The 25,990-nt window shown below is 39.9% G+C and overlaps 1 protein-coding gene across 2 annotated transcripts; it reads right to left on the bottom strand.

The window, feature by feature from the left end:
- Nucleotides 1-1,558: 1,558 nt before the first annotated feature.
- Nucleotides 1,559-23,945, bottom strand: TBP (TATA-box binding protein). 2 transcript variants are annotated; one of them, XM_034992187.1, is made up of 8 exons: nt 23,774-23,945; nt 20,959-21,161; nt 16,740-17,131; nt 12,056-12,143; nt 6,305-6,396; nt 4,422-4,589; nt 3,124-3,218; nt 1,559-2,638 (listed from the first exon to the last, which is right to left on the bottom strand). In XM_034992187.1, the coding sequence occupies exons 2-8, from the start codon at nt 21,010-21,012 to the stop codon at nt 2,559-2,561; spliced, it is 969 nt and encodes a 322-aa protein (XP_034848078.1). In that variant the 5' UTR covers nt 21,013-21,161; nt 23,774-23,945; the 3' UTR covers nt 1,559-2,558. The 2 variants fall into 2 exon arrangements, with proteins under 2 accessions (XP_034848078.1, XP_034848079.1); XM_034992188.1 differs by having other exon boundaries at nt 20,959-21,164; nt 23,774-23,886.
- Nucleotides 23,946-25,990: the final 2,045 nt, after the last annotated feature.

Raw genomic sequence — 25,990 nt, 5'->3', positions numbered from 1 at the left:
TGCCTGACCCGACTGCTCACCCCTCCTTTTATTAGACACGAACGCTGGTCTCATCATCCCTTGACAATTCAGAGATAACAGCAAAATAAGTATGTTTAAGTGCTTTTGATAATCACCTTGGTGTTAATGCAATCTAAGACTGTTGCATGTATAACGTAAGATTAAGTAAATGACCATGGGATTTTCTAACATCATTCCGTGTGTCTAAAAATTAAGGATTCTCGGTGTAAAAAAAATAAGTGATTAAATGAAACCCCCGTAGTCTTGAATTTGAATTGGATATATCAATGTGAACTCATGAGGTATTTAATCTCGAAAACTTTCAAAGGGAAAGCAGCATTTATCCTGCTATATGAAGCGTATCACTTTATAAAAGTATTCCAATGAACGACTGGAAAATAAGTAGAATTTCATCATTTGCAACCCACTAATGAATTCACAGATCAATGAGAAGCCTCTGGATGTAGCTGCTCATTTGCAGGAAATCGAACACAGGAACATGCTGAACTACACCATGAGTTTGAAAATAGCAAAACACATACTGTAAGAAACTACCAGCTGTAAATTTGGCCTAACATTTTAAGGAAAAGACAGGGAGGGGGAATATAAGGAGTAAGACAGGCAGAAAAGCAACTTTTTTTTTAAATGGAAGAATAACCCATATTAGTAATTTAGGTAATGACTATAAAATGACTACAAAGTTCAAGATCATGGTTATTGGTCCGGGGGTGTTGTGGCTGCACTAGAAGGAGAGGCCCCTGGGACACGGGCAAGGTTCTGAGTGATGGTTGCAGATGTCTACTGAGTAATACACTCTGCTAAATATTTGTTTTGTTAGGTTTTCTGTGTGTACCGTTTCACAGGGGAAAGCCTCAGAATTCCGTAAAGCGATTGGGAATAAGATAAATATGTCAACAAGACTTGAAAGGTAATGAAAAATTACATTAATACCAGGAACCAGAGAACACTTAGGAATTAACTTTTATGAAATGTATAAGCCCTATGTGAAAAAAATTATAAAACTTGACTAAGAGAAGACCTACATGTGGAAAGATACTTCTTTTTCAGATGGAAGGAGATAATATTGGACCGATGGATGGCAGTGGCTCCTCTCCTAGGCATGTTCACTACAGAAATGTCTGCACTGAACCACAAACAGGCATATAAGGGTGCTTCCTACAGCTGAAACACTGCTGATAATTAAGGAAACAGGTGAATACATAAAGGTACGTAAAAGATGTTGTACATCTGTGATGCTATCAGACTCCACGACATACTGACTGAAAATAAAAGCAAAGCTATAAAATATAAAATGCTTTAGTATTTTCTAAATTTGGGATCAAAAGCAGCCCAGAAGGAAAGAAGCTGCACAGAACGGGGCTTGGGGGATACCTGGGGAAGTAAGCAGAAGGGAGAGAAGGAAAGAACTCTTCCTTTCTGATTATGTGCTTCTGAACTGCTTGAAAATATACTTTGACAAATTAACCCAAACAATAAAATCCAAGAACTTACAAATGTCCAGGTAATATTCATGAGAAAAACAAACACCTCACCAGGCTGTACACATACCCAGCTTTAATACTGAAGGACTCTGGCCGAGAGCCTGGTTTTGCGTTCCCTAGCTATGTACCCTGGGGCAAATACCGCAGCTGAGGCCGGAGTTTGCTCACCTGGGAAAGAGGAACAAAACCGAATTATAGGTTTTGTGAGAATTACAGGCAATGTATCTGGGAAACAGGAGGTGCTCGATATATGGAACATAATAAATCCATGTTTCATGAGCAACCTTAAATTTTCAGGTAGTTATCCATTATCACTGCGACATACAATGCAATGTTGATTCAAACAAACAACGAGCAAGCAAGCACACATTGAAATGGTTCCAGGCAATTATATCTAAAATACAGCTTTAACAGTATGATCACACAAATCTTACAAGGTATCATTTATAACATCCATCTAACAATTTTATAAACAGCATTTATTGTACAGAGTACTCTGAAGGAAGAAAAATATGTACAGCCATTCGTTCTCATTAATACGGCTACTTTGTCCTGCAATACTGAAAAGGCGGAATGTGTCTGGCACAAAAATAACCCCTAGGAGTCACGAATTAGAAAAACAACACTTTTAAAAAAGATTTTTACTTTTCTGGTAGAAATATAAAAACTGTGGTTTATGGGGAAGAAATTAAACAAAAGAAAAAGTCCAATCAATTGCAGAGGTGGCTTTAACACTTGAAGTTTTGTACCTCAAACCAACTTGCTGACAGCAGTATGTGTTTAAAATCTAAATATAAATAAACGGGCAGCGCTGCACAAACAGGAGCACAGTACGAGCAACTTACACAGCGCTGTGAGTTCTCCGTGCAGAAGTAAGACCGCTTCCCGGCATCCCTACGGGGAACGCACGCTGGAGAGCTTCACCGGCTGCTACAACCCACAGAACATCCATCTTCTCACCAAATCGGGGCCATCCACAACACCACCATTTAAATGTACCAAAACTGATTTGTTTTAAAAACAAGTGGGTGCAGAGGCAGGAGTACATAACAGCCATTATGTCGTCTTCCTGAAACCCTTTAGAATAGGGTAGATATTTTCAAATGCTTCATAAATTTCTGCTCTGACTTTAGCACCTAATAAAGACAAGTCGGAGAAGAGAGTCTGAAATAGCTTTTCTTAACATGTTAAAGAGGTAAAATTACTTTAAAACAAAATTACTTTAAAACCATAAGCACAATTCTCATCCATTATTCTCCCACTTGCTGCCTTTAAGCAAGCTCTTCTGAACCTTCCCCTATTGTCTCCAAACGGCACTGTTGATGAATCTCAGAGTTACAGAAGGGTTTCCACCTTAAAATGCCATCTCTTAACCAATGTAATGGCCACCTTCCCTGCTCTCCCCACTACAGGTCTTGCTGTGGTCTGATTTCCCTGCTCTCACTCCCCCTGGTGGATATGTTTCTCATCAGAGTGTTAGGGTGGAGGAGAAGAAAGGGGCAAAGGCATCTCACTTGCTAGCTACCTGTCCCCAGTCTTTGAAATTACTTCTCAGCACTGAGAAAATGCTGTTCTTGAAACTCTTTCAAACCTTCGGACACTACTTCCTGTTACAACTTACCTGTTAATACAACTTTTCCAGAAACAAAAATAAGAAGAACAATTCTGGGTTTGATCATTCTGTAGATTAAACCAGGAAATAACTCTGGCTCGTAACTAGGAGGAAAATGGCAAAAACAGTTTAGAAATTAAAATCTGCCCATACTTTAGGTAAAATGAGGACCTGCACAGGGAAAATACTGACTAAACCACAAACTCACTGGGAGGTGAACCCAAAGGAGAGAGAACTTAAGGACAGTGAGGGCAACCTGTCATCAGTACTTAAAGACTAACAAACTCTATATTTCTAATGAGTCTGGATTTTCTGCTGTAAAAACGAGACCTTTAGATTAATACTCTGCAGTGTCTGACCCTTATCAAGGGTCGTGAGTGGCAAGTCTGATTCGAACCCCAGCAGCCTCATTTCCCCAGTTCAGACAGACTGAACCAGTTACGATATGTGTGATTAACCTAGTGGGAAATGCAGGACAGGCTTCTCTGAGGAAGGTACACTTGGGTGGACATCTGAAATGCAAGTGGAAGTTTCCTAGGTGAAAAGTGGAACAAGAGGGTGCCAGGTATAAAACTGGGATATACTAGGGGCGCCTGGGTGGCTCAGTCGTTAGGCATCTACCTTCGGCTCGGGTCATGGTCCCAGGGTTCTGGGATCGAGCCCCACATCAGGCTCCCTGCTTGGCGGGAAGCCTGCTTCTCCCTCTCCCACCCCCACTTCTTGTGTTCCCTCTCTCGCTGTGTCTCTGTCAAATAAATAAAATCTTAAAAAACAAAACAAAACAAAACAAAACAAAACTGGGCTATACAAAAGCCTTGGCCCAAGAGGGGCCAGGCAAATCTGAGGGGTGCAGGGAGCAGAAAGGCTGGAGAGGTGGGCAGTGGCCTTGTAAGTGGCAGGGAAAAGAAGAGGAAAGAATATTCATTTCACTCAAGTTTATACTTTGCAGGTAGAGCTCATATAATGTTCACTAGAAGAAATAATTAAAAAAACTGGGGATAAAAATTGATAGGTGAGGTTGTGGATTTAATTCATGCATTTAAAATGCATTTATTGAGCAGTAAAATAACAGGGTATCAATTTCATCCCAGTCAAGGTGAGTTATAGATGTCAATAAGTGAAATGGGAAGTAGGAGAATGGTGAGAATAATATATTTTCCAAGACATAAGGGAGAAACTTCAACATTAAATACATCTGTCACTACATCATTTGCGCTTACATACTGTTTTGCACATGTTTTATCATGAACAATGTTTACACAGATCATAAATGAACTGTTACCACAGGCAATACATTTCAGACTCACCTGCTAAACTGTTGGTGGGTCAGCACAAGGCCTTCTAACCTTATAGGGAACTTCACATCACAGCTCCCCACCATGTTCTGAATCTTGAAGTCCAAGAACTTTGCTGGAAAACCTAACTTCTGTACAACTCTGGCATATTTCCTTGCTGCTAGTCTGGACTGTTCTTCACTAGGGAAAGGAAAAAGTCAGATAGTCGTAGTCAAAGCCACCTAAAATAATTATTCAGATGAGTAACTTTATAAAAAGTCAAAACTAGAAAAGTTATTTTTTAAAAAAGTACAAAATGTCACCCCCCTTCCAGTAAGAGAAAAGAACAAAAGACATTAACTATTTTATTATAAAGTACTCCTATGTCCTTGACAGAAAACTACAGGCCTGCACCAAATTACTGATATGCCCAGGTTTTACAAAAGTGGAGTATCTCATCATCACCACTATCATTACTATTACTGTATTTTAGCCCACAATCCTGAGATGAAAACTAACAACTAACAACTTCATTTTGATAGGAAAATAGTGATGAGATTTATACTTGTCTAATGCATATACTAATTCTGTCCTCTTTTACGTCAAATCTCTCATCCATTCTTATAACTCATCAGTTAGATAAAACTATGGTTTAGTAATACAGAGCTTATGTAAGAAAAGCAAAATAAAAGCAATAAAACCATCATGAACAAAAGACTCTCAAGTGCAGGGATCAGGAATGACAAAAATTAAGCATACATACATGCAATGATTTTTTTTTTCTTGAGGACAATAAATTTATTTGCAGCTTCCTATTTTGATATAAACTAGATACACACTATTCAGTGTGTAGCAAATGGACAAAGAGAGCTAAACAGTGCACATGAAAAGCACGTCTGGGGGGCACCTGGGCGGCAGATTGGGCATCTGCCTTCAGCTCAGGTCATGATCCTGGGGTCCTGGGATCAAGCCCCGCATCGGGCTCCCTGCTCAGCAAGGAGCCTGCTTCTCCCTCTCCCACTCCCCCTACTTGTGTTCCCTCTCTTGCTTTGTCTCTCTCTGTCAAATAAATAAATAAAAATCTTTAAAAAAATAATAAAAAAAGAAAGAAAAGCATGTCTGGGAAAGAAAAAACCATCTAGCATTTATTGATAAACCAGAAGCTTTCGATGCTCCATCCAGGGGAAACAAGCAAGTCTCCTAAATGAAGACTTATGTGAAAGCCAGGGATAGACCCACATCTTGCCTTCTGAAAAAAACTCAGAGACTGGGAACCACAATATCTACAACAATAGCCTTCCCTTCATCCAATAAGCAAAAGCATCCACAGCGCCCCCCGCCCCGCCCCGTGTGTGGACAACTCCAAGTCATATGAATTATCTTTTATTTTAAAAGTTTAATTTACTTCATTTGTTCAAGCTTTATGAAGCTGATATATCTACTCTTTCCCCAACCTTTGCCTTCTACCAATTACATGGAGTCCGTTAGACAAGGTTTAAAGTCAAGGATCCAGAGCGTTAACCTTCATAGACCGGATCACTCCAAACAGATGCAGAATGTAGGCAACAGCCATTTTATGAAAAGGGTACAATCCTTAAGACCTGCATAACCCTGACCCTCATGAGGCAGACTATTTACAACAAGGGGCAGCAGGCATCCGTAACCAACACACATGGTACTGTCCCACTGCCAGGACCAAGCAGATCTGTACACTCTCACACCATCAGCTCTGAAATTCTGTGATTCCTGACCAATTTTTTTTTTCACTTGGGGATGAATTTGTGCTATATGTAGAATTTTTTACATAAAGGGATCCTTAGTAATAGCTTGGATGTTACATTTCATCAAACATACATAAAATGCAACTGAATAATCATAATAATATATGACCAGGAGAATAAACTCCTTAAACCTACCTCTTGGCTCCTGTGCACACCATTTTCCCAGAACTGAATATCAGTGCAGTGGTTCGGGGCTCTCTTATTCTCATGATTACAGCAGCAAATCGCTAAAATGGTCAGAAACAATCATTAATGAGGTCATGCCAAACGGCTGATTTCCTTTAGGAGAACAAGAAAATGACAAACAACATCACAACTGATAAGAAGGACCTGTTACACACAGAGTTCTCATAATATCTGACATATGTTCCTATCAGGGTTCCCTTACATCACCATGCAGCATGCATGGTTTTGCACAGGGAGCAGAATAAACAGTAACTACTAAGTAAGTTGAGCCAAGATCTGTGTATTCTTTCAGACATTGCAACAAGAAATATCTGCAGGGTGCCTGAGTGACTCAGTAAAGCAAGTGACTCTTGATTTCAGCTCGGGTAATGATCTCGGGGCGGGGGTGGGGGGGGTTGTGGGATACAGCCCCGCGTCGGGCTTCGCGCTAGGCACGGAGCCTGCCTGGGATTCGCTCTCTCCCTCTCCTTCTGCCCCTGCCCCCCATAAAAAAAATATATTTTCAAATTTTTTACCTTACCTATTACATCCTTAATAAATACCAGTGTCTCTTTCCTACCTTAGATTTGCTAGCTTCTAAACTGTAACTTTTCTGTTTTATTAATGATTTTTTTGGCAAATAGATAAAGATTATTTATTTATTTATTTATTTATTTGACAGAGACAGAGATAGCGAGAGCAGGAACACAAGCAGCGGGAGTGGGAGAGGGAGAGCAGGCTTCCCGCCGAGGAGGGAACCCGATGTGGGACTCGATCCCAGGACCCTGGGATCATGATCTGAGGCGAAGGCAAGACACTTAACGACTGAGCCACCCAGGAGCCCGGCAAATAGATAAGATAAACCTCTACCTCCAGAGGGAGTAAATCAGATTACAAACATACCAGTATGTAGTAAAATGACCTTCTGTTTCCAACTGGCTTCTAGAAACAGTATTAAAGTATTAACACTTACAAAATTACAAATTAAGAAAAAAAAGTTTTTATCTTTAATTTCTACTTTTTAAGTTTTAACAATGTTTTTATTGCTAACATTGTAACTCAAGGGGAACGTATTTCAGCCATGGGTTGAATTAATGGCCTCCATTACTAGCGTAATTACATAAGAAAAAATTCATATATTTCTAATCAAGATGACCCTTTAACAAATTAGACTGCTTTAGCAATTTTAGTTTAAAACTGCTGTCTTCCCTCAGATTTTACCATCATGCAAAACTCCTAGCACTATATTCTAGTTTATATGAGTCCCAGGAAAAGCTTACTCATTTAGCACTTCCTAAATCCCCTCTACTGGTTTTATTGATCAAAGAGTATCACTGCATTGGAGACTATAAAATTGTAAAATTATGTATTCAAAGTAAATAAAATAATAAAAGATTAATTATTCTAATGCTACACATTATACAGGCTTGCCACGATGGATAAACGGTTACTTCCAGACCTTAGTTACCTTGGGATCTTAGACAAATACTTAAAAAAATTTTTAATATTAGGTAAGTTCTTAAAGATAAAAACACAGGTCAATAAACAGTTTTTATTGCTATATAAATAACCATTCAATTTCTTGGTGGAAGGACAATGTTGATATATATGTTTACCACTTTAAACAATTATAGAAGGGATATATATCGTGCACTGATGGAGAGACAGCAATGGAGACATTTCTTGGTCATCTACCTTCTACTTTTCCTTGTGTCTGTAAGCAACAACACTGGTTTGCTTTGGCTAAAGGTAATAACTAATATAAACAGTTAAGACTATACCCCTAGGCACAATAGGTAATAAATATTGTACCTTCTTATTAAGGAAATTGTTACAGTTTATTAACATCACAAATTCAACATTACATATATATTTTACTTAATATGCTGATATTACATTTCAAAGTCAAAGGTAAAATGCTTTAAATGATGAAAAAAGTTAAAAGTTCTGACTTTTCCTTTTTCTTATATTCTTACTCTAAATTAAAAAAACAAAAAAGAACTGTTTTTACATCGAAATATCTTTGTGGTTTCCTAAGTGGCCACTGGGTAAACATAAAGATTTATTCTTGTACCATAAAAAGAAGGGGTTCTAAAATAATTGGCCACATTTGATATTCCATATTTTAATTAGCTCAACCAAGCTGACCAAAAAGTCTCAATAGCTAAATGAGTCATTTTTGTTCTTGGCCAGTTATTACAGCAATTTTTATCTTGGACATTTCTACCTAGGCTACATCTTTCTCACTTGTATATAAAACACAAGGTTATGTTTTAGAGATTTAGAAACTCACTCCAAGACCATTACTTAACATTTTTCTCAACCCACAGCTAATATTTATCCATCCAACTTAGCTATCTGTTACAGCTGACAAACATACCCCTACACTTCTGTAATATTATTTTGCTTCCTATATAACTGTTAAATAATGCTCCAATCTAAACCCAGCTACTTTACTTCCCTTCCCTTAAAAAAAAATAAACTATTTTAGTAAACTATCAAAATAAATCTAAACCTGCCTCATTCTGACTGTTTTACCCTGATGATACATCCTAGACATCCTCATTCAATAATGATTCATATATTTAACATAATCAAGGTATACTTTATACTGATACAGTTTAACTTCTAAATATTGTTATGAAACACTCTGTTACAACAGCTCATTCTACTAAAATAGTTATTTTAGTAGAGGTTCATGAGTAAATATTAATAGTCAATAAGATCTGGGTTTATGTCATGAGGAAAATAAGAGTTTTCAATCTTTGAGTATCTCAAATCATTAAACATAAATTGGTGACTTACTAGAAGAATCAGACTTCTGAAGGCAACATCCACTGTAAGATTACACCCTACTCTAGGGAAAGGGGCTTCACTATCCTATATGCAAACAGCAGCTCTTACTAGCGTTAGCCACCACTGACAACAGAATAATATATATAGTTTTCAAGTTGAGGTGGGAGGCAGAAACTTAGTCATTGTATTTCTCTTTGTTTTATTTAAATATCTCAAAATGGCTTGGTTCCACTCAAAATCATCTTCAAATTTTAATACTTAGGCATGTGCACACACATATGTGCATACAAACAAAAAGCCACCAGCAAAGACAAAGACAAATATGTACATTGATTCAAACTTTACAGAAATATTGGTGAGGATATTTAACTTGAGAAGTTCAAAAGGCTGCTTCACAAGCCAACAAAAACTGTAATAGAGGGCAAGACTCTGAACTCTCACTTAGATGTGACCTAGTAGCCAAACCAAAAACTTTAGATATGCTTAGTAATAGCGTGTCTGTAGTTCTCCTGTTGATTGAAGCTTTCCTTTGTTTAAAGGCCAATGCTAAAACAGTCCAAGTTTCCAAAAAGAGTTTTATTTTCCTTGGCCTACATTCTTAGCCCTAATGATGAGGTGAGTTACACCTCAAAATCCCCACAAATTCTCACCCTATGACACTGTTCCTGAAAGACCTAGGAAAATTGTCCTGGCTACCACTAATGGTCCACTAATTTGCTGTATCTTGGTCTTGTCAAGCACAGGTCTCCCCTGCTACTGGAAAGTGGAGTATTCCTGTGAAACATTTGTACGCTAAAATGGAGTAAAGTGAGGAAACAATTACCATTTTGTAAAAGCAAAAATTCTCAGATGTCTTTCTGTTAGCAAAAACAGGTACTAATGTAGGTCCTTCATAAGAGCAAAGTGACTTAATGCAAACTTCTGGATAGCATGGGAAACCTGGACTGGTCAAACCCATGTCATATACAAAGTCTTGTGCCCACTTACAGGTAAGCTACATTTCCAGAGGAAACATCACTGCACACATCTCCATGTGATATACAGGCAGACAGAAACAGGAAAGAGACATCAGTGGAAGTCGGCTTCAAACTGTCTAGAAGAAAGTGTTTCAGACTCTCCTCCCTGAAATACTATTCTCAAGCATCAGGAATAGATGCATGGATACCTTCCCCAGTTTGCATGTACTCAGAATCCAAATGGATATGGGTTCTGCCTGAAGACTAACCCCAAATCTACTAAAAGGCCTCCAGAAAGTGATGACTCCTGAAAATACAGCTTCCTCCCAAGACTTCTCTGAATCAAGGACAGGACAACAGACTTTGTATATTTACTGCCTTTTCTTTCTCTCACTTCTTCCCCTTGGTTTTAATCATTTTGTGCTGTTCGCAAAATGTGGTACAAGAACATGATTTCACTTTGTGTATGAGATTTCTACCCTGACTGGGGAGTTCCTGAACTAAGACAGGAGCTCCTGGATTGTGGCTCAAAAAACAAATGAAACCACTCCCCCAACAATCATAAATTCACTGGCTAAAACAGAGTCAGATAATAAAATTGTCCTCAACTATTTTATTGGCCAGCCAAGTAGTACTGGTACAATTGCTAGTTAAGTGGATAAATATTGGGGGTGGGGAGGGGGGACGCAGAACAGAACAATCACTTGAGAAGAAGACTTCATTCTTATAATTGACCCAACTGATTCTTGGGAGTTAATTCTTCTGGTTAGGCATAAGAAAACTTAACAAAACAAAAACAAAAACAAAAACAAAAACTGGATATATGAAGTGAATTTCACTTAATTCTTATGATACTTAAGATGCTTCTTATTCTTTGCTACTCTTCCACTGTCAAATATCCGGTGCTAAAATGCTGCCACTTGGCCACTCTTTCAAGATGACATTCAAATAATACCAAATAAGAAAAGGAGTAAAACCCTCATGGGCAACCTAGACTGGGAATTTAACCAAAGGGGGGACATGGGAGATTTCGGTAAAGGAAATGGTGCTAACCTGGCAAAAATGAGAGGCACTAAGCAGACACTGACACACATTACACAGACAGCCTGTCACATATAATTCAGTTAAATTCTTGAGTTTTTCTTTCTGCTTGCTTTTTTCTTTCTTATATAAAACCTTATTCTTCCTTTGTTAGACAAAATAAATTTACTATCAGCTCCCCATGTATGAAAGTTAACTGCATGCTAATAATAGACGTTCTCAACTTTAGGGGAACTGTCTTCTGCAGGGCCCTGTCCCGAAGGTCTTCAATCTGATCATCTTCTACACTCAAATGCCTGGTCTGTCTGGTCTAGTCCTCAAAGAATGTCCACTCATTTGTGAATGCAAATATTTACTATTTTTTAAAAAAATAGCTTATCTACTAATGCTGAGTCTTACCATGTACTCAAGCTGCCATCTTAACATCAAAAATCTTGTATTTTTACCTCATAATCTTTTTATTATAAAAAGCTTAAAAGTTATACAAATACAGAAAAATATAATAAACTCCCTTGTACTTACTACCCAACTCTGAAAATTATTAACTTCTGGCCAATCCTGTTTTACCCAAGTGCCCTTCCCCAATTCTCCAACTGGATTATTTTGAAGTAAATTCCAGAGAACGTATCATTCCCTTCTACATCAATTTCAAAACATAAATGAAACCATACCACATATTTTGTTCTTTAATGTCACAGGATCCCCATCACAATGGGTACATAAATTTTAGTAGTTTAACTTGTAGACTACCATGACTCTAGGGTCTCTCACATGGTAGCTATTCGATAAAAAAAAAGATACACATTTTGCTTTAATTCCTCATTTTGTTGGTGTCAACGAACATAAGCATGACATCTTTTGGTTTAGGGACCTTTAACAATAAATTCCTGTATTATTATAGTTTGAAATACATTAAAATTGCTCTAACCTTAGGATTATATTCAGCATTTCGGGCACGAAGTGCAATGGTCTTTAGGTCAAGCTTACAGCCAAGATTCACTGTGGATACAATATTTCTGCAAGAAATTTGAAAAGAAAACATCATTTATTTAACTTTTATAGGTTGAGATGTTAGATAATTATCTAGAAATCTGATTCTTTTACTAGAACAAATTTAATTACATTAGTTTAATTTAAACCAATTTAAGTTTTAAATTTTTTTAATTTGTTGACATTTATTGTTTACCACACACCACGGTGAGCATCTTACACAGGTTATCCCACTTGATACTTAACAATGTACTATGAAGTAGTAACTATTAATACTCACATTTTCAGATGAAGCTGAGGCTTAAATGGGACAGTTAACTTGCTCCAGATAATCATGGTTCCTAAGTGGTAGAGTCAGGATTTACACCCATCTATCCCTAGAGCCATGCCTTAGCCTTTTGTGAAGCCCTTATATGCCCTTTGAATGAAACTAATTGCCCATAAACCATCATGGATGGGCACGGAACATCACTGTCCTGTAAATACTGATTCCAGACTGCAAATACATCCCCAATTGTTTCTAGTTCATTGCTGCTTTTGATTCTTTTCCTGTCCTGTCAAAATGCAATACTCTGAAAACTTGATGGCTCACAATTTGGTTGGGTAAGAGGATAGCTGTGTACCTCAATACACAACGGTAAGACCAATTAGAATGATCAACCCAATGAATGTTTTCATTTCTATATCATCTGTCTTCTCCCAATCAATTTTATATACACACCTACCTTTAGCATTTCTCTCCTTACAAACTGAATCAAGTAAGTTGTGGTACATCTACCACAAATTTAGTCATATAATTGCTACAGGTATTCTTCTTCTCTTTTTTTAACCAATAGTACATAAGGGTTCAAATTTCTCCACATCCCCAACACTTACTATATGCTGTTTTTGACAGTAGCCATCCTAACGGGTATGAGGTGGTATCTCTCTGCAGTTTTGATTTGCATTTACATGTTTAGTGATGTCAAGCATCCTTTCATGTGCTTATTGGTCAGTCATGTATTTTCTTTGGAGAAATGTGTATTCAAGTCCTTTGCCCATTTTGGAATCAGGCTCTTTTTTTGTTGTTGAGTTTTTAGTAGTTCTCTAAATATCTAGATAATAATCCTTTATCAGTTACATGATTTGCAAGCATTTTCTCCCACCTTGAGGGTTGCATTTTTACTCTGTGAACAGTGTCTTTTGATACACAAGTTTTTAAAATTTTCATGTAGCCCAACTGATCTGTTTCTTTCTGTTGTTACCTGTGCCTTTGGTGTCCCATCCAAGGAAACACTGCCAAGTCCAATGTCGTGAAGCCTTTGTCCTGTTTTCTTCCAGAGTTTTGTTTTGGGTCTTACATTTAAGTCTTTCATCTATTTTGAGTTAGTTTTTATTTTATTTTTTTATATCCAAAATCTGTTTATTGGGACAGTTTCTTTTTTTTAAAGATCTTATTTATTTATTCGACACGGAGAGAGAGACAGGGAGAGAGGGAACACAGGCAGGGGGAGTGGGAGGGGAGAAGCAGGCTTCCCGCAGAGCAGGGAGCCCGACGCGGGGCTCGATCCCAGGACCCTGGGATCACGACCTGAGCTGAAGGCAGACGCTCAACAACTGAGCCACCCAGGTGCCCCGTTTATTGGGATAGTTTCCCACTCGTCTTGATTCCTGGTGCTTTTGGTGCTGCTTCCACCTAAAGGAAGCCTTGCTTTTCCTCCTGTGGGCTGACAGTGGAGCAGCCAACACACACACCAAACCACCATTTGTGCATGGCTAAGGACAGTGGTGATTGTGTAGCATCCCAGGTACTCCACGTCCATCAAGGAGGAGTTGGGGCCTGCACCAGGTGCTTCTTCTTGTACTTCCTCTTCTCCTCTTCCGGGAACGGGTAAAGGAGGTCCTTCGCAAGAGGCATGCTTTCATGGGGAGGTCGTCACCACCAGAGAGCTATTTTGAGTTAGTTTTTGTATGTGGTGTTAGTTAAGGGCCCAACTTCATTCTTTTGTATGCGGATATCGAGTTGTCCCAGCACCATTTGTTGAAAGATTATCTTTCCTCCATTGAACAGTCTTGGCACCCTTGACAAAAATCAATTGACCATATATGCAAAGGTTATTTCTGGATTCTCTGTTCTACTGTATTGGTCTATATGTGTGTGTCAATGCCAAGACCATGCTGTTTGATTACTGTAACTTTGTAGTAAGCTCCGAAATCAGGAAGTGTCAGTCCTCTGGTTTGCTCTTCTTTTTAAGGATTGTTTTGACTATTCAGGGTCCCTTAGGATTCCATATGAATTGCAGAGTGAGTTTTTCCATTTCTGCAAAAAACATCATTGGGATTTTGATAGGGATAGCACTGAAAACATAGATCATTTTGGGTAGTATTAAGATTTGGACAATATTAAATCTTCCAATCTATGAACATGAGATGTGTTTCCACTTATTTAGGTCTTAATTCTTTCAGCAATGTTTTATAGTTCTCATTCTAAATCTTTCACATCCTCAGTTAATCTTGGTTTATTCTTTTTGTTCATGTTGTTAAGGGAATTGCTTTTGTAATTTCCTTTTTATATTATTCACTGTTTGTGTACAGAAATGCAACTGATTTTTGAGTGTTAACTTTGTATCCTGCCACTTTTCTAAATAAATTTCCTTATTATATCTAATACATTTTTTTTTTTTTGGTGGAGTCTTTATGATTTTCTATGTATAAGATCATAACACCTGCAAAGAGAGGTAATTTTACTTCTTCCTTTCTACTCTGGATGCTTTTTATTTCTTAGTATTGCTCTGACTAGACCTTCCAGTACTATGTTGAATGTAAGTGGAGAAAGAGGTCATCCCTGCCTTGTTCCTGATCTTACAGGAAAAGCATTAAATCTTTCAACATTGAATATTAGGCTTGCTATGATTTTTTACATATGGCTTTTACTATGTTAAGGTAGTCTCCATCTTTTCTTATTTTGTTATGTTCTTATCACGAAAGGGTGTTGAATTTTGTCCATTCTTTTTCTGCATCAATCGAGATGATCACTTTTCTTCTTCATTTTATTGTTGTGGCATATTACACTGGTTGATTTTTGTATGCGGACCCACCCTTGCATTCTAAGAATAAAAATCCCACTTGGTCATGGTGTATAATATGCTGCTTAATGATGTTTCCTAGTATTTTGTTGAGGACTTCTCCATCAATGATCATGGGGATATTGGTCTGTAGATTTTTTTTTTTTACAGTGTCTTTGGCTTTGGTGTCAGCATAGTCATTGAATGAGTTAGGAAGCATTCCCTCCTCAATTTTTTTGGAAAAGTTTGAGGATTGGTGTTAGTTCTTCTTTAAATGTCTGGAAGAATTCACCAAAGCCATTTGGTCCAGGGCATTTCCCCTGCTCTGCCATCTCCCCAGAATCCTTTTCTTTCTTTTCTTTTCTAAGTTTATTTATTTAAGTCATCTCTATACCAAACATGGGCTCGAACTCACAATCCTGAGATCGAGTCACATGTTCTTCCAACTGAGCCAGCCAGCCCCTTAAAAATGTATTCTTATACATTAATTATTTACCCAAATCTTCATAAGCCTGTAAGATTTAGAGGCCACTGAAATTCCCACCCAGAAGGGCTCTTAGTGGATATGGAAACTCAGTAATGTGGCTGACTAGATGCTTTGTAGAATACCAGAAAGTTTAAGGTGCCAGCAAGAAACAAACACCCCATCACAAGTGGTTATAACTGATGATTTAAACAAAGGTGCAAACTTAAATGCCCATAAGACCCAGACAAGCGTGCAAAACAGGGAGTGGTGTTGACAAAGGTGAATTCACAAGTGATTATCTCTCTAAATCAGTAAAATGAAAACTGTTTGATTCTTAAAACTGTGTCAGGTCAAACACCCAAGGCCAGATTTGGATAACAGGATCCACAATTAAATATTATTAGTCCTAAAAATGACCAGAGGTGGCTTAAAAGAAAACTGGATGATGTAGTTATTGCAAATGACCCTTCCATTTGGCCGTTTCCTAAAAGCAAAAGCTATGTACTTCTCATCGCATGAGAATATTTTATGTTTTCCAGAATTGTTTTCCCATCCCACCCACCCAGCACCCAATGCTGTCACATAGAGAACCCATTTCATTTATGGAGAAAAGTCCATTTAGGACAAGAACAGACATCCTCAGCTTGTGGAAAGGACACAGCTCTCCAAAGAGTTATAAGCAGCCCTCATAATAACCGATGAAGACAAACAAGGACCACTATGAACTAACAAAGACTAAGTAACTAATTTTCCCTCCCCCCAAACCGGAAACTTCACAAGGGAAGGAGACTACATAAGGCTTGAGTCAGCAAATCAGCTTCAGGAAAATGTCTGTAACAATTTGGTAGCTTGTGTCTACGTATTTGGCCCCAATTATAAACACAAGCCACCAAATGTCTGAAGATGTTATGAGAGCCTTTTACTGAGGGGACCCAATCCCTCAGGCAGCTTAGCATCCCCTTCTCATGCGAGAGAGAGAGCAGATGCTGACACACAATTACCACTGGTACTACACCCTGAAACAAACCAATCCACCTGAAAACAAAGAAGAGCAGCACCCAGTCGAGGCACCCCTCCAGGGCGAGGGGGAAGACACAACACACAGTACTCACTGCAGCTGCGGCACGATCCCCGAGCTCTCGGAGGCTGGTGTGGCAGGGGTGATGGGGGTCATGGGGGTCATGGGGGAGGGATACAGGGGAGTGGTGCCTGGCAGGGGTGCAGTGGTGAGAGTCTGTGAATGGAAGAGCTGTGGTGTCTGGCCCGAGGCCCCCTGGGCTGCCTGCTGGGATGTCGACTGCTGAACCGCCACCACGGCCTGCTGCTGGGCCTGCTGCTGGGCCTGCTGCTGGGCCTGCTGCTGTGCCTGCTGCTGGGCCTGCTGCTGCCTTTGCTGCTCCTCCAGCAGAGACAGGCTGCTGGTGTTCTGGATAGGCTGTGGAGTCAGTCCCGTGCCGTAAGGCATCATTGGACTGAAGATAGGGATTCCAGGAGTCATGGCACCCTGTGCAAAGTCAGGAGAACAGTATAGTTAGGCCAGCTGGTATTGGGTGTTTCTGGCACTTGTGTGGTAGAAGAGGAGGTGAGAGGCATGAGGACAGATGCCTTCCCAATATAAATGGCGTTATGACGCCTTAATAGAAAGGCATTTGCTGTTCTTACACATATCACTTTCCTCTTCACCATAACATAGTAGGTAAAACCTCAGTATGTGGGGTTATACATACCTAGGTGTGAAATCCAACCCTGCGACTTACTACATGTGAAAACTCGAGAAAGTTGCTTAGCCCTTCAGGCATATCTACAGGATAATAATGTTCTAATACCGTTAGAATAAAGGAAATAGTTGGAGTGACTGCCCGTCCGTGTTTAAACTATTACCCTAGTATACTGCCTGGGGAGTTCCCTGTTCACTCTCAACGGATCTGTCCAAGTTTGGATGATATATATGCTTACCCTAGAGATGTCACTTAACTCATTCAACGCAATGACAGGCACTAGAAAACACTGAAGTGTTAATAACAATAACGACAATTATTAGACTACTATTCAAAAAGGTGGATCATTTGCTCTCCAAAAAGTTTAAATCAAGAAAATCCAACGCATCTATCAGAACAATATCAATTTATTTTTCCAAATGCTTAACTTTTCCAGACACTGTTACATTTATTAACTTATGAGTCTCAAAATAGCCCTTTGGTAAAGGGAAAAATAGATGCTGTTCATCCCACATTAAGAACAAGAAAACTGACACCAGCAGAAGAAGCTAAATGACTTTCCTAAGACCACAGATCTCACTAGTAGAGAAGCCACAATCACAGCTAAGTTTTCCTGAGACCCAGTCCAGTGCTCTCACCCAACACCAAAATCCATGGAGCCAATGGAGCTTGCAGAGCTTGCAGTGACTTTGTGGACCTCTGAAAATTATATCCAATATTGGGGTGCCTAGGTGGCTCAGTCATTAAGCATCTACCTTCGGCTCAGGTCATGGTCCCAGGGTCCTGGGATCGAGCCCCATATCAAGCTCCCTGCTCCACAGGAAGCCTGCTTCTCCCTCTCCTGCTCCCCCTGCTTGTGTTCCCTCTCTCGCTGTCTCTCTGTCAAATAAATAAATGAAATCTTTAAAAAAAAAAATTATATCCAATATTTCTGCATGAAGGAATCCATAGTTTTCATTAGATTCTCAAATGGGTGCAAGATCCAAAAGAGAGCCATGATCCTTTCCCACTTTATCTGGCAGAAAGCAGAAACCAAAACTGTCTAAGATATTTACGTTAAATTGTTTAACCAACATAGTGGCAGAAAGAATGTGAGAGGAGGAGGATCAAAAGTATACTGCAGCCCTAAGATTATAGGCATTATTCTACTGCATGTAACAGGTCTATAAAATATTGGCTAGAAAACATTCAGGTTGTGTTACTTTGAAAAGTCTGCCTTTCTTTATGTCACATATACAAATGAACTCAAAATGGATCACAGACATACATGTAAAAGCTAAAACTATGAAGAAAAAAATCCTTAAGACTTTGGGTAAGCCAAGATTTCTTAGAACACAAAAGCACTTAACGATGAAGTAAAACTGATGAATGGACTTCAGAAAAAAAATAAGAGCTTCTACTTTCTGAAAGACATCAGTAAAGAAAATTAAAAAGTGAGGCACACCACAGACTGAGGGAAATCATCTACAGTACCTACACCTGAGAAAAAACCTGTATCCACAATACATGAAGAGCAATTCCACTTCAATAAAAGATAGACAAATAATCCAATAAACAAATGGGCAAAAGATGAGAAGGACATTCTACAAATGAAGACATGTAATTGGCCAATAAGCACTTGATAAGATGCTCAAGATCATTAGTCATCAGGAAAATGCAAATTCAAATCACGAAGAAATACTACTAAGCAACCACTAGAATGGCTAAAAGTTAAGGCCGCAAGTGTTAGTGAGGATGTGGACCAACCAGAACTCTCACATGCTGCTGGGGGAACTAGAATATGGTTTGACTGTTTCTTGTAAAGTGAAACATACACTTACCATAGGACCTAGCAATCCCACTCCTAAGTATTTACCCGAGAGACAGAAACCGTATACACAAAGCCTGTTCACAAATGTTTACAGCAACTTTATTCATAATAGCCCAAAACTAGAAACCCCCCTAATGTCAGCAACTGGAGAATGGATACACAAAATGTGGTACATCCATACAACTGAGTACTACTTGGCAAAAAAAAGGAATCTGCAGACATACAAATGTAATATTGGGGAAAGAAGACAGACACAAAAAAGCACATACTGATATTCAGTTTGTATGAAATTCTAGGCAAGGCAAAACTATCTTTAGCTATGGATTAGCAGATCAGGTGTATACAAACAGATACATACAATTATTGAAACACTTAAAATGGGTGTTTTCATTTTATGAAAATTATATCTAAAGGTTATTTAAAACTTTCATTTAAATTCTATTAATTATATATATAGTGTATTATTAGTTTCAATTAATTCAATTAATATATAGTTTATTATTAGTTTCAGAGGCAGAGTTTAATGATTTGTCAGTTGCATATAACACACAGTGCTCATTACATCAAATGCCCTCCTTTTTTGGGGGGATTAAGATTTTATTATTCATTTGCCAGAGAGAGACACAGCGACAGAGGGAACACAAGCAGGGGGAGTGGAAGAGGGAAAAGCAGGCTTCCCAACAAGCAGTGAGCCCGATGTGGGGTTTGATCCCAGGACCCTGGGACCATGACCTGAGCTAAAGGCAGCCACTTAACTGACTGAGCCACCCAGGCGCCCCACATCAAGTGTCCTCCTTAATGCCCATCACCCAATTACCCCATCCCCTGACCCACCTCCCCTCCAGCAACCCTCAGTTGTGTTTCCTAGAGTTAAGAATCTCTTGGTTTGTCTCCCTCTCTGATTTCATCTTATTTTATTTTTCCCTCCCTTCCCCTATGATCCTCTATTTTGTTTCTTAAATTCCACATGAGTGAAACCATATGATAATTGCCTTTCTCTGACTTATAGGCTATATATTTTTTTAGATTTATTTATCAGAGAGAGAGAGCACGAGTGGGAGGGGCAGATGGAGAGGGAGAGCGGATCCCAAGCAGACTCCACGCCAAGCCCAGAGTCCAACATAAGGCTCCACCCCACGACCCATGAGATCATGACCTGAGCCGAAACCAAGAGTCAGATGCCCAACTGACTGAGCCACCGAGGCACCCCACAAATACCATATCTACTTAAAAAAAAAAAAAAAATGTAACGTTTTGGGGCACCTGGGTATGAGCTGTCAGTTGTGCAGCCAACTCTTGGTTTCGGCGCAGGTCATGATCTCAGGGTCAAGGGATCGAGCCCCGTGTCGGGCTCTGCACTCAGTGCAGAGTCTGCTGGACATTCTCTTCCTCTCGCTCCCCCACCTCTCTCTCTCAAATAAATAAGTAAAATCTTAAGAAAAATAAAAAATAAAAGTAGGCATGTTATTTGGAACCTTAAACATAAAAAAGATAAAACCAGAAAATAATTTGGTTAGAGTTACTTTCAAAATCAGAGAACCGATAATCAACGTTTCATAAACATTTATGGAAAGATTAAGATTTATAGACAAATACATATTTTAACTTCCAAATAAACTCCCAAAATTTAACACTATCATGCCTACTCAAAGCCTAACAGAACTTCTCAACAGAATAAGAGAAACTTGAAACCATATAAATCCATTTTCAACAATAAATGGTTAAATTCCCTTCCTTCCTTTTTACACTGTCTCTAACAATGCAGATTCTGTGCCATCTACACCCTCCCTCCAGCTGTATTACCTGAGGGGAGGCCAGGCCCTGAGCATAAGGCGGCAGGCTGTTGTTCTGATCCATGATGTTCACTTTCTTCTTGGTAAATCAAATACCTTTGGACTAGAACTCGCCTCGGCATTCAGTCTTTTCCTAGAGCATCCCCAGTACACGCTTCTTAGCAACTTCCTCAACTGTTTGCGTTATCTTCATGTACACCAAGAAACAGCAATCTGCTTTGAAAAAAGTTCAAAGTTTAATATAAGAACACAGGCAGGCTGTAGTCTTATAAACCAGTTCCATGATTACACAAAAACTGGAAAAAAAAACAATGAAGCTATTTAGGAATATATTTTTTTAACCTTATAATGCTGAAATGTTATTCTTTCCATGTTTATTGTGACTGCACGTAAAACTGTCAATAGAACAAAAATTGTTTCATTACATATTTAAATACTTAGAATGTTCAAAATTAAGGTGTCATAATCAACGTTAAAAACCTTTGGGGAAAAACACTCAGGGAAAACAAATTCCTAAGCAAACTGTCATATCTGAGTAGAAATATTTATTGGGCACTGTATACACAGTGCTATTAGATATTTTATATCCTCCACAATGTCTTGGGTGTAAGTTCAATAAATATTGAATTGGATCCAATACACTTTGTTGTGATCATTTTTTGATCTACTAATTTAATAGAACACTGTGATAGAAGCTTTACAGACCCCAAAATAAATAAAACATGTTTTATTAGTTGATCTCTTTAAAACCTGTAAATATAAACTGTGCTCTATCTAGTTTTCCTTAACTCATCAGCTCTTTACTGGCTACACATTTTTTATTTCTTTTAGACCAAAAAACCAAGTGACTACTGATAGACCTTTTGTTGAGTTTCGTTCAGATGGATCCTTAACTTGCTGAGGATTGCTATAAGAACTGACTGAATCAAATAGGACCGGCTGATTAACACATCAAGATCAGCATCTAGTTATCACATACTAAGCACAGGATAAATGTTAGCTGCTATTATTATTAGATTTCAGTTTAAACATTATCATCTAAGATATTGTCACATATAGAACTTGCTGATATATCAAAGACACATATGATCTTCAAGCATGTATTGGTACAAAGCAAGCACTCAGATATTTGTTGGATGAATGAGAGAAATCATATATCCTACATACCCATCACTGTAAAAGACCAAAAAAGAGAGAGAGAGAAAAAATGAACAGTCTGTTTCAGAAAATGTCAGATATAAAAAAAGTATATTTTTAAAATTGTTATCCTATAACAGAAGTGCTACAAATATGAAAATGATGAGGATATAGTCATTAGCATCAGAGTTCAATTTGAAGGGTATGCAAATAATTACTGCCAAACTGAAGTGCTATAATAACAGAGGTGTACTATGCTAAGTTCTTGAATGCAGAATCCAGCAAATATCTTCGCAATCTCTATTTGCATATAGCACGTAATCAAGAATAAACACATACATGAATAAACGCATACAATAAACGCATTCTCTTTCCATAGCATGTTCGTATACATGCTATGGAAAGAGAATAACTGCCAAGTGTTTCTGAAGGGGAATATTTTCACAAAGCACGCACTGTCTAACTTGGGTCTAGCAAGGTAAGCAGAAATTTACAAATCAGAATTTCAGGCAAAAGATCAATCGTAAGAGGACAAAGACTGAAAGAGCATGCAGTATGCAAGCAACAAGCTTAAGAGAGGAGATACCAAGTACCAGTGCGGTCACACTGCTTTTGAGTTTTACCCATTCTTACACTGGCAAAAGAGCAGTGACAAGATTTTGAAGTGCAGCGTGAACAGATCTACTTTGGCAAGAGTGTGGATGAATTCGAAGAGATAAAACTGGAGGCTGGAAGTTCAGCTTAAAGCAGTCGCTGCTACGGTTGAGGCAAGAAAGGAGAGTGGGGTTTAAAGCACTCATAAACATGACAAGAGATTTATCCAGAAACTGGTGGCTCCAGACCCCATTTGGCAAACTCAAGTCTACACTAGGTGTAGAGGCACTAGGTTGGGGCCTGATGTTATGGTTGTTCAGAGCTCATCTCTCACTCCCAGTGATGGGACGGACCATCTTTCCTCGCCATTAAACCGCAGTTACTATACTTAGTTATTACTCGGAACTTATCCTATAAAACTAACTTATCCGTCAAAAAGAGAGTTGCTTGCAGAGTGTGTTCCCATTTTGGAAACTGAAGCACCAAATCTGGTATTTTTAAAAGGCAATCGCTGATAAGGGAAAAGAATCCATCAACTCTGTATCGCCTCCAAGCACATTCTTCTTCGCACGGAAGCCTATCTAGGCTTTTAAATTAGAAACCTAGGGCCTGGTAGACAGAGAGCTGGGTATTTACACCTTACGCTCTATCGTGCCTGAAATCTCTGGCCTCTGACAAAACGTGCAAGTCTCAAGCACAGCTCTGTAATAAAACCACCCCGGCTGGTAGCAAAGCAGGTGGACACCGGCCACGTTGAACCTGCCCTCCAACATCGACAAGGAGACAAGGACGGCAGGACAGGGCGACTCCGGCTCTGGGATGTGCGGGGCTGTTCTGTCCCGGGCCCTCCAAGGGTGGAAAGCCGCTTCCGAAGCACACCCGCCGAGGGCACCGGGCGTCGGGCAGGAGGCCGGGCTGGGTGGGCGGCCGGTACAGGCCCGAGCGGCGGCACGAGCCAGAGGAACGTCCCCGCTCCCCTCCCCCCGCGGCCTGCGCCCACTCGGCGTCTCCCCCGCCATGGCCCCAAGGCCTCGCTGAGGGGGTCGCCCCTGCGCGAATCCTCAGAGAAGAGGAAAAGCAAAAGGGGCTGTTACCTGGAGTCCCTGCAGACCACCGCTGGCCCGCGAAAACGAAGTTAAGCCGCAGGCGGCCTAAGCGCCCGCCCCGGCGCCCCTTCCCGACCCGACTAAACTTCTGGCGCGCGTTGATAGCGTCACTTCCGCCAGTTCCAGCCTCGGCCTCAACAAGCTACCCACACCGGAGCGGCGGCCATGGGAAGTGCGGGCGCCCGGGCACTTCCGCTGTCTCCTTGGTACTCGGCTTAAGGGGAAGAAGGGGCGGGCGGAGCTTTTCATGAGTTCCGGGCGGAGGCCGCCTGACCGGCGCATTTTCTAATTGGTCCTTGCTGCGGGGAGGCAAGATAAGGACTTTCAAACGGTGACTTTTTAAACTGTCTAGCGGTGTAACCCTTGGCAAGTTACCTGACCTCTCTGCCTCAGTCAGTAGAAAGGAACGCTAATAGCGGTTACCCTCTAAGGAAGTTGCGAGATGGATTAAGGAAATGCTTGAGCAGTGCCTGGCTCGTGGTAAGCTCTCAGTGAAGAATGAGCCTGGTTTACAAATTCAATTACATTTTACTTACGCTGCTACCATCGTAGGCACTCTTTTCACGCTTGCCACAATGAGACTGCTAGGGAACCTCAAGTTAAGCTGCCCGTGGCCGGAAAAGCCAACACTCAAGAGAGGAGCTTTATTCAGGAGGCCCGTCACCCGGGGAGAAGGCGGATTCCTGTCCAAAGGCCAACTCCAAGGTTTCTGCCTGGCCCAGGGATTTTTAAAGGAGTTTAGGGCAGTTAATCAGTAAAGGGAGGGCAGTGGTCCGTAACCTTTCTTGGTTAGGTGCAGACCGATGATACCAGCTACTCAGAAGTTGCACAAGGAGGTCTGGTTCCTTAGTGGCCGGGATTGTGCACCAGGGTCTGGTTTGTTTCCTGACGTGCAGAGATGCTCTGTTATTTCTAGTGAAGAATGCACGGTGTATGGGGTACCTGGGTGGCTCAGTCGATTAAGCATCTGCCTTCCGCTGGGATTGTGATCCCACGGTCCTGGGATTGAGTCTGGCATCGGGCTCCCTGCTCAGTGGGGAGTTTGCTTCTCCCATTCCCTCTGCCCTGCCCCCTGCTTGTGCTCTCTTGCTCTCACTCTCCCTCTCTCAAATAAATAAATAAAATCTTAAAAAAAAAAAAAAAAAAAAAAAAGAATGCATGGGGTATGAGGCTAAGGGCGCTTGCTAAAGCTCAAAGAGTAGTAGTTTGGCCAGACTGGCAGAGGAGGCTTCAGTTCCCCACTGTCAATTTCATCATTCCATATCTGTGGGATTAAAGGTCAAGGTCGTCTTCTGTAGCTACTTCCTCCTGATTGGGGACCACGTAAGGATTTTGGAGTAAAGACTTTTTTACAGAGTGGGGGGATCTTGTTTCTGGCATTTCCACTTAGGGGAACACTAAAGGTGTCTCCAAGTTAGTATGAATAGGGTGAGCTCCTGCTTGACAGATGCAAAAAGTCAAACAACCAAAGACAAGGAGAACAAGAAATATAGCAGTACTTAATAGGGTATGTTTCCATTTAGGAGTTAAATTTAGCCAATTTGTAAAAGGATCTACAGCTAGGGCATCTATGGTGGTGATGTGTTTAACTCTTTCATAACATCAGTTACATTTTTTGAGTAATTTGGGACATATACACAACAAATACTCTTTTAATGAGAGCACAGGTTCTCCTTGAGCTGCAGTCAACTATCAAGAAAAACCATTTGGTTTTAGAGAGCCACCTTCTGAATTTGTGAGTGACTGAGCGTGAGGTTTGCTTAAAGGTGATGCTGTATGCTTGGCTAAAGCCTCTACTTGAAATTTTAATTCAATAGAGGCAGCTCCTGGGACAAATATAGCTAAGGGGATAAAAGCATCAAGAAGCCTTCTTTGTTGGATGTCTAGCCTTAATAATACCCTAATTAGGAGGAATTGCTGGGAAGTGGGAGATGACTTGTTCCAGGAAATAAGGGTATCCCCAAGTGCATCATCCGATCCTATCATAAGGAAAGTGGGCTGATCCATTATTGCTACACAAGCCCATAGTTAATCCCATGGAATGGGGTATGCTCCAGCTTTAAAGGAACAATTTTGTCATCCCAACCACATAGAATTGGTCAAGGTGATAGTTGAATTATACAATTGTTGGGGAATCCATCCCATTGTCCAACTGTTCAAGTAGTCCTATGGGGTCCTGTTATTATCCCCACAGAGAAGCAAGCA

This window comes from Mirounga leonina, unplaced genomic scaffold, assembly GCF_011800145.1.
Source record: "Mirounga leonina isolate KUSES-001 unplaced genomic scaffold, KU_Mleo_1.0 Mir_55, whole genome shotgun sequence".
Classification (NCBI taxonomy): Eukaryota; Metazoa; Chordata; class Mammalia; order Carnivora; family Phocidae; genus Mirounga; species Mirounga leonina.
The sequence above is the reverse complement of the archived record's forward strand: the minus strand, read 5'-3'. Positions and strand labels throughout refer to the sequence as shown.

What these genes read in the sequence shown, in the direction of transcription:
- TBP (XM_034992187.1), bottom strand. Translation starts at nt 21,012, where the DNA reads ATGGATCAGAACAACAGCCTGCCGCCTTATGCTCAGGGCCTGGCCTCC. An exon ending in GTGTGCACAGGAGCCAAGAG is followed by an intron (nt 4,590 to 6,304) that starts GTAGGTTTAAGG and finishes TCCTTTCCCTAG; the next exon opens with TGAAGAACAGTCCAGACTAG. An exon ending in TGGAAAAGTTGTATTAACAG is followed by an intron (nt 2,639 to 3,123) that starts GTAAGTTGTAAC and finishes TGTCTTTATTAG; the next exon opens with GTGCTAAAGTCAGAGCAGAA.